This window comes from Durio zibethinus, chromosome 7, assembly GCF_047325235.1.
Source record: "Durio zibethinus cultivar Kanyao isolate XHJ-2024 chromosome 7, ASM4732523v1, whole genome shotgun sequence".
NCBI classification, from domain to species: Eukaryota; Viridiplantae; Streptophyta; class Magnoliopsida; order Malvales; family Malvaceae; genus Durio; species Durio zibethinus.
Window position 1 is genome coordinate 25,777,712 of NC_143168.1, and position 9,251 is coordinate 25,786,962.

General features: G+C 30.9%; 1 protein-coding gene across 3 annotated transcripts; it reads right to left on the minus strand.

Moving 5' to 3' along the window:
* Nucleotides 1–1,628: 1,628 nt before the first annotated feature.
* On the minus strand, nucleotides 1,629–7,507 carry LOC111277888 (auxin-responsive protein IAA16-like). Of its 3 annotated transcripts, XM_089764017.1 has the most exons (6): nucleotides 7,266–7,507; nucleotides 4,578–6,010; nucleotides 2,411–2,652; nucleotides 2,183–2,320; nucleotides 2,024–2,083; nucleotides 1,629–1,948 (listed from the first exon to the last, which is right to left on the minus strand). In XM_089764017.1, the coding sequence occupies exons 3-6, from the start codon at nucleotides 2,613–2,615 to the stop codon at nucleotides 1,911–1,913; spliced, it is 441 nt and encodes a 146-aa protein (XP_089620143.1). In that variant the 5' UTR covers nucleotides 2,616–2,652; nucleotides 4,578–6,010; nucleotides 7,266–7,507; the 3' UTR covers nucleotides 1,629–1,910. The 3 variants fall into 3 exon arrangements, 2 of the variants coding, with proteins under 2 accessions (XP_089620143.1, XP_089620142.1); XM_089764016.1 differs by lacking the exon at nucleotides 4,578–6,010 and having other exon boundaries at nucleotides 7,266–7,491; XR_016343703.1 differs by lacking the exon at nucleotides 4,578–6,010 and having other exon boundaries at nucleotides 2,024–2,320; nucleotides 7,266–7,490.
* Nucleotides 7,508–9,251: the final 1,744 nt, after the last annotated feature.

The following is a 9,251-nucleotide window of genomic DNA, read 5'->3' on the forward strand; positions in this document are numbered from 1 at the left end:
TTGGAGGCAACCTACAATTCAACAGTTTTGGGTAAAAAAAAATCAATTTCATTAAATTTCATTAAATTTAGGACAAGGATTTTCATTAATCATGATCTTATCCCAAATTTTAAGAAAAAATAATATCAAAGCATGAGTAAAATAATCATGCACCAAAATACTGAATCAAATGCTAAAATGTTTTTAATTTTTTTTTTTTAATCACAAGCTTACATGATAGAAAATAATCTTATTTGGTTCTTTCACCCAACCATCTGACCTTAAAGCTCATTGCAAGCAAACTTAAGCCTCCATTTTCTATCTTATATGGGGTTTTCATTTTCTCTATCCCTTCAATAGGAAAGCAAATTATCACAACAATGATTGAAGTAGAATAGATCTGAGTAATAAATTTCATGTTAGATCAGACAACCATTATTATCAATATTTTTTTTATTTATATTCATTTCACTTGCCTGAACAAAAGGAATCTTTGAAAAATGGAAAGGACAAAACCAAATTTCTCAAATCCCCAGTTTCATGTTGGGGGAGATCTTAAAGAAAGAGGCTTTTCCATCCTCCATTTCAGTTAATTAAAGCCAATAATTTCAAAGATATTTAGTTAGTTAACCATTTTTTTTCAATTAAGAAGCCTGCCTAAGAATAAATTTATATATGCTTTGTCTTGAGCTGCTTCAAAGTCATTAGAAACCAAAATGCCAGTCAAATTTGGTTATAGAACATGGTTCATTCACCTTATTGCAAAGACATTTCCCACACCTCCATGTTTTGACTATCAATAGGAATGCTTTTTTTATGTTCCATTTTCTTTTTGGTTTAATGTCACTGAATTCCATACTAAATATAATGACATTATTTTATATCTATGTACATAATTTTTTCTTGTACAAAAAAAAAGTGTGGAGAAGCTATCTCACTTCAAGATCAAAATATATCATAGACTTAAATTCAACAATGAATTACATTAAATTTACAAATCATTCAAAAAAAAAAATAATTGGTAACAAAAATAAAATTTAAATCGTACAAGCGAAGAATTATCAACTCAATCAAAACCATTAACCTATTTACATAATTTTGAATCTCTTTATTTATTATCAAATAATTATGAATCATATATATCATTTTTCAATATTTGTGTATAACTCGAGTGTTAGAAGAAAAGGAATTTTGTAGTAAATGTAATGTTTTTATATTGAAAATTCAGATTTTCAATAATTTTATATTAAATATAATATTGACAACTTTATTCATGATTTTCAATATATTCAATGAAAATATTATTTTTATAATAATTTTAAAATTTTCAAAATAATTCTAAGGTCCACACTTGTCTACAACTTGCAATAAAAATATACAAAATCAGCAATGAAAATTAACTAAAAAAAAAAAAGTAATGATTGATTCTTAAATGTTTCCTTTGCACATGGCCTTGCTCCGCCTTATCACTTTGTTCATGGATCTTGTTTATTTGTCTCCTCAACCAATTACAAAAACATTATAAAATTTATGAAATAATAATAATAATAAGTATACATAATTCAGAGAATCTTTTCATACATTACATTGAAAAAAATACATGCAATAATATTACAAAATAGAGTGAAAAAAAAAAAAAAAAACACTCATGACAACTAAAAACATTAATATTTTTAAGAAATTATTAAACAAGCCATTGACAATAAAAAAGGGTTACACAGAAGAAAAGCAAAGTCTTATTGATTTCCTATTATTTGATTTCTTGTCCATTAATAAATCTCCCAATATATTCCTCATAATTTTTTTTTTCTTCATGCTGATGAACACATTCAAACTCCCTACTCAATCCCTATATTCGAGCCGGTTTGCCGCTCTGTTTTTTATCTTTGTAACGCTTGATTTCAACTGAGATTGTTGTTTGTGAAACTGCTTCAACTTCTGTTCTTGCACTTCTCTACTGCTCTTGGAGCTGCAAATTCCATGAAAATCAAATCAATAATTACGATTGAACAGTCATGATTATATAGAATTAATAGTTACTAACCAAGTCCAATTGTCTCAGATCCTTTCATGATTCTCAGTCGTTTGCATGAATCAACGAACATCCTATAAATTTAGCAAAAAAAAATATAAATTAGTAAGATTTAATCATAAAATAAATATGCCAATTAATTAGAAAATGTAAAATTGAAGTTAAAAACTTTCTCCCATGGGACATCACCAACAAGCATCCAATCTCCATCTTTGTCTTCATAAGTTGGAACATACTCAGAACCATTCAAGAGGTCTATCAATTTGCTTTCATTCATGAAATCTTTCATTCCTTGTGACCCACAGTTACCTAAAACATTAATCCCCCCAAAATTTAATTCACATCTTCACATTAATTTGCCTAAAATTAACAAAATTGTATTTTGGGCTTATTAATTACCAATAGTAAAGGAGCTGAACATTTTGCCCAAGGAATCATAGAGTTCTTGGTAACTCTTGTATAATTTCAAGTCCACCTTGCGTAGATAGGGTGCACCATCCATGCTGACCTTAACAAACGCTGCTGCACTGGTGGTGTTGGTGGCAGTACTGCTGCCAGCCTTCTCGCCGGCCTCTTCCTCGGAGCTGTTCTTCTGGACGGCCATGATGTTCTTCCGGAAGGATCTGACTTATGTGTTGCGCCTGAAGCAATAATCACAACAATACAGAAGCAATAGACAACAATCAATAATCAAATACGCAGAAAAAATAAAGCACACCAAGATTTACGTGAAAAACCCTCCAGTGTAGAGGAAAAAAATCACAAGCCACCAGAAAAATCTTCACTATCAAATAATAGTTATACAAAGTTCTTCTATAGCTAAAACTAGAGCTAATCAACAACTAGAGAAACAATTGGAGAAATCTCACCAAATAAGTGACTCAACAAATACACCCTGGATTTGTTCCTAGAGAGCTTCAAACTCGATCTTCACCGTTCAGAATGTAGAACTTTGAATCATAAACCGTCTGACAAGGTTCTAACTCAATCGGATCACAGATCGACTTTCGTTCAACCAACTCTCCCTTTTTTTTCTCTCTCTCTCTGCTTTTCCTGGCTTTTCTTCTTTCTCTACTTGGTTTTCGACACATACCTAAAACAACCCCACCTCTTTTTTATTAAGTAGCTAGGGCTCTATCTAAAATAAAAGATCAAGGTCCATGGCCTTTACTTGGTCTAAAATCACTTACATGGGACTGGACCTCATTTTTCTAACAATCTCTCCCTCCAGCCCCATTAGGAAAAGATTCATCACCATAGCAGTTTCATTTGGAACTTACCTTGGCCAGGGAACTCATTCCGGTCAAGTTACTGCAAAGCTCAAGCTTTTTCCCGAAAAGTTTAACAAGATCATAAGTATCATTTTTTCGCAATGACTCCATCTCTTCTTTCATTTTTTTTAACCAGTGCTCTCTATCCGGAGTAGCCTGCACATCTTGAAAGCTTTCTGGCTCTCTTTCACTGGTAATTAAAATAAAATTTGAACTTGGATACCTGATAGATGACCTGCACTCTCTAGTAGATCTTCTGGACTGAGACTCTACATCACTTGATGCCGAAGGTAGCTCCCCCTGCTCAACACTCTCAGGTAGAGAGGATTGCTCCTCCTATTCAAAACTAATAGCATCTGGCTCATCACCAACTATAGCTGACTCATTCATATCCCCAAGTTCTGTTTCTTGCTCATTTTCACCATCTGTGGCTCTTTCCTGTGGAATCTCTGTCGGTGTTGAAACATCATACTCAACAGTAACCTGTGTAGTCTTCTTATTTTTCTCAAAGTCTGTTATGGTTTCTTTTTCATGAAAGACCACATCCCTGCTTCTGACTGTCTTTCTCTTTACTGGATCCCATACCCTGTAGCTAAATTTTTCATCACAATATCCTACAAACACACACTGTGTAACTTTACTGTGAAGCTTTGATCTCTGCTCTTTCGACACATGCATGAATGCTTTACACCTAAAAACTTTTAAGTGAGAGCATGAAGTATCTTTCCCTGTCGACACTCTTTCTGGAATGTCAAAGCCCAAAGGAACTGATCGTGACCTGTTAAGTAAATAGCAAGCTGTATTGACTACTTCACCCCAGAATGACTTTGATAATTTTAACATTTTCAACATACATCTGATTTTTTCCACAATGGTGCGATTCATTCTTTCAGCTATACCATTATGCTGCGGTATTCCAGGTTCTGTCCTCTCATGCCTGATCCCATGCTTTGAGCAATACTCTTTAAAGTCTTTAGATGTGTATTCCTCATCATTATCAATTCGAATACACTTCAAGGGTAACCCTGTCATCCTCTCAACCATGACATAAAATTTTTAAAAATACTACAATACCTGACATTTATATTTCAACATATACACCTAAGTCTTACGTGAAACATCATCAATAAAAGTAACAAAATATCTGCTACCACCTAATGACTCAACCTCAATGGGACCACATACGTCAGAATAAATTAATTTCAATCTATTTTCTTTTCTCTGAGAACTTTTACAAAAAGAAACTCTATGATTCTTACCAAACAAACAATAATCACATGAATCGAGAGACATACCTTTGGTCAAGGGAATGAAAGACTGCCTTGCCAAAACCTGTAACCCTTTTTTCACTCATGTGCATCAGCCTCCTGTGCCACAAGTTTGCTGAAGCATCATTTTCAATGGTATTTACCTGGTTACCGTTCAATTGCATCCATGTCTTATATATTGTACAGCATAATTTTTCTCTTACAACTACCATAGATCCTTTGAGAAGCTTCCATTGTTCATTCTTTTGTCAACTTTCATATTCCTCCTTATCAAAGACATTAATAACAAGCAAGTTCATTCTCATATCTGAAATGTGTCTGACATCCCTCAAAGTCAACATGCAGCCTATACTAATTTGTACAACAATATCACCAATCCCAATAATCTGTGACACACTCTTGTTTCCCATCTTGGTACAACCAACATCTCCTGCTTTGTAAGTTGTAAACAATTCTCTCTTAGAAACACAATGATATGCCGCTCCTGTGTCAACTATCCACTCAATACCAAGATCACTAACATGATTACAATCACCATGTGTACAAATCAAAGTAACTGAATCACTATCTGAATTCACTGCTGCAACATTGCCATCATCTGAACTCTTACCTTTTTCATATTTTCGCTCTTGCTTTAAGATTCTACAGTTTCATTTTATATGACCCACTTTACCACAATGAAAACATTTCACTTTATCTCTAGACTTGGATCTATGTTTAGACTTAACACGACCTTTTGAGTCCTGACCTCTGTCGATGTTTTTATCCCTGTTCTCTGTGACTAGAACTTGATTCTCAGGATCTACATCTTTTCACCTTGCTTTTTCATTAAGCATACTGTCTTTTAGGATCTTCAATGTCACCTTATAATCAGAAGCTGAATTAAGAACAATCACAACTAGAGTATTTCAACTATCTGACAATGAACCCAAAAGAAATAACGCCTTCATTTCATCATCCATCTTAAGCTCCATAGTAGTCATCCGATTAAATATATCTTAAAAATAACTTAAGTGCTCTGTAACAAATCGTCCATCCCTGTACTGTAAAGTTACAAACTTTTTAATAAGCATAACTTTAATTATACCTATTTTTCTCTCATATAATGCTGTCAATTTTTTTAAAATAATGTGAGCATCTGATTCCTGCGCTACATGATGAAATACGCTGATATTAACCCATTTTTTTTTATTGTAGCCAGCGTCTTTCTACCTAGCTTCTTTCAGCTTTCAACTTTCATATTTACTGATTTAACCAAATCACCCAATACTAGCTCATACAAATCTTTACAGTATAAATGATCACCATCATAAGCTTTCAAATTGAATAATTCGATTCTGTCAATTTTATCATGAAACTTGTATCACCCTCCATGATCTCAAACAGAATTTACTTTTATTTTGAGTTGCTTCTGTATCGATGTTTCAAAATAACTTTTGCTCTGATACCACTTGTTGCGCCTGAAGCAATAATCACAATAATACAGAAACAATAGACAACAATCAATAATCAAATACGTAGAAAAAATAAAGCACACCAAAATTTAGTGAAAAACCCTCCAGTGTAAAAAATCACAGATCACCAGAAAAATCTTCACTATCAAATAATAGTTATACAAAGTTCTTCTCTAGCTAAAACTAAAGCTAATCAACAACTAGAGAAACAATTAGAAAAATCTCACCAAATAAGTGACTCAACAAATACACCATTAATTTGTTCCTAGAGAGCTTCAAACCCGATCTTCACTGTTAAAAATGTAGAACTCTGAATCATAAACCTCCTGACAAAGTTCTAACTCAATCGAACCACGGATCGACTTCCGTTCAATCAACTCTCCCTTTTTTTTTCTGTCTCTACTTTTCTTGACTTTTCTTTTTTCTCTACTTAATTTTCGACACACACCTAAAACAACTCCACCTCTTTTTTATTAAGTAGCTAAAGCTCTGTGTAAAATAAAAGATCAAAGCCTATGAGTTTACTTGATTCAAAACTACTTACATGAGACTGAATCTGATTTTTTTAAAATGGTGGCCATCCCACCACTTGTGCCCTGAAATTTAATGTGACCTCAAATTTAAGTTACTAGATCATTTTAAATTTATCATAACATTAATCATATTGGTCATACGAATGAAATAACATAAAATTATTGGAATTCCATTCTGATTTTCCTTTATTTTTTGGATTTTATTGTAAAAAATATTATTATCAACTTTTGAGAAGGTGAATGTGGTAATACTTTTGACATTTACCAATGTTTGGTAGCTTAGCTGTGGACTATCTTAGGCACTTTCCTGTTAAAAACTTTGAATTATTGTTTGGTTGTTAGGAAAAGTAGTAGAGATTCCACATGTTTTGTTCTTTTCCCTCTTTTTCCCGACAAACAACCAAAGCCATCAAATATAAAAATTAAACTGTTTTTTCACTTTACAAAGCCAAGATTCAATGGACACTCATCTTCTTCAATTCCAAATTAATATTCAACAATTGAAAGAAAAAAAAACCCCTAAAAACAAGAAATTAATTTCACTGAAAAATAAATTAACTGATGCATATGCAAATGCATGCTCACTTCTTGATTTCATTATTAATCAAATGAACTTTCATTCTAAAGGAAATGAAATGAAAAAAAAAAAAAAACAAACAAACAAAAAGACGGAAAAAAAAACAAATATTGAGAAACAAGATAACCAAGAAAAGATATGGGTAGCTTACTTTGCAGGGGGCTTTGCAGGGTCAGTAGATAGAAGAGCAACAGAGCTCTTCTCTTTCATCTTCTCAGTTTCGTTCGCCATCGCCTCCTTAGTTGTTTAAAGGTTAAGTTTCAAATCAACAGTCTCCAAAAACCCTCTTTTTCCATTATTTTTGGTCGTTTCGCCATCATTTCCATTGCCTCCGAGCAACCCCTGGAGATCTTTGGTTCAGGATAATTGCCAGAAGATGTGGCTTTAACAAGCGAGATAAATTAATATTTTAATAAAAATATATATAAAAAATAAAACTGAAAAAAAAAACAAAAAGTAGTATCTCAAAACAGTGAATCCATTGAAAAAGAAAATATGTAAAAAAAATAATAATAAAATGCCAATGGTGAAAAAAAGTGGATCCTACTTTCTAAAATATTTTATAATTAAATATAAAAATTAAAATTAAAAAAAATCATGACTCTTCCGATTGAAAATTTTTTATAAAAAAATATAAAATAAATAGATAAAAAATAAAAATAAATAAAAAAAATCTACTGGTGCAATTAAACAGTGCTATCAACAACTGTAGTGTTTATTTATTTGATTGTCATTATTCATTGGTACTTGATTGGCATGTTTCATTGAAATTATTATCCGTGACAACAAATACTGTCAAACAATTGTGAAGTTTATTTATTTAATTAACATGATTCATTGAAATTATTGTCCTGATACTGTTAAACAATACTATGAAACAATTGTAAAATTTATTTATTTGGTTGTTACGATTCATTGAAATTATTATTTTTGATTAGGGATATAATTGAATCGATTCAAATAGTAATAAATTTAAGTTCGACTCATAATTTGAGATTCGTTATTCGATTCGAACTTGATCGAATTTTATTTTTTAAATTCGAATTTAATTCGTGATCGAATTCGAATTATTATTGTTCGTTCGATTAAGCTTGATTAATATGTAAAAATAATTTCGATTCGTATACTCAATAAAAATTTAATTATTCATACTCGAACTCGAATTCGGATTCGAAATATTTTATTAATTAAAATAATAAAAATATATTTAAATATAAAAGTTCGATTAGGCTCACGAGCTATTCGAATCGGATATAAAAATATTCAAATTCGATTCGATCGATAAATCAAATTACTTGAACTTAAACTCGACTCGAAAATAATCAAACCGAATTTAAATTTTTTTCGAATTAAATTTAAATAATTTATGAATATTAATATATCATTACACTTTTATTTTTGACAAAAATACTATTAGACAATTATAAAATTTATTTACTTGATTGATATGATTCATTGAAATTATTGTCCTGATGCTATTAAACAGTACTGTCAAACAGCTATAAAGTTTATTTGTTTGATTGTTATGATTCATTGAAATTATTGTCCTGATGCTCTTAAAAGTCAAACAGCTATAAAGTTTATTTGTTTGATTGTCATGATTCATTGAAATTATTGTCCTGATCCTATTAAATAATACTGTCAACAGCTCGTAATATTTATATATATTTGACTGATACGATTCATTCAAGTTATTGTCCTTCAAGACAAGTGCTGTAAACAATATTTATATACTTAGATTCAATAAATCTGATTTCATATAATAATTTAAAGCAAATTTCATACCAGCAAAATTTTGTCTAACAAAAAGTAAGCGAACTTTTTGTTTATATGCGGCCTTGTTCCTCATCTTTGTATTAACTCTTTTCCTCTTTGAGAAAACTTTCTATTAACTCTTAAATCAATGCGGATGGATATCCATTATCAATGAAACTTAAGCGATTATACTTAATTTTAAAGTGATTAATTAGTAATGTATGTAAAAATTAATTGAAATGTTAATAAATTTAGATTAAAAAATATAATAATTGAAAATTAATTAATTTCAGTACCCTCCTTTCAATCAGGCACCCATGATACCTTTATCTTGGAAACATAATGGAGCCTATTATGAAAATCAAAGAATATAACTATTTTA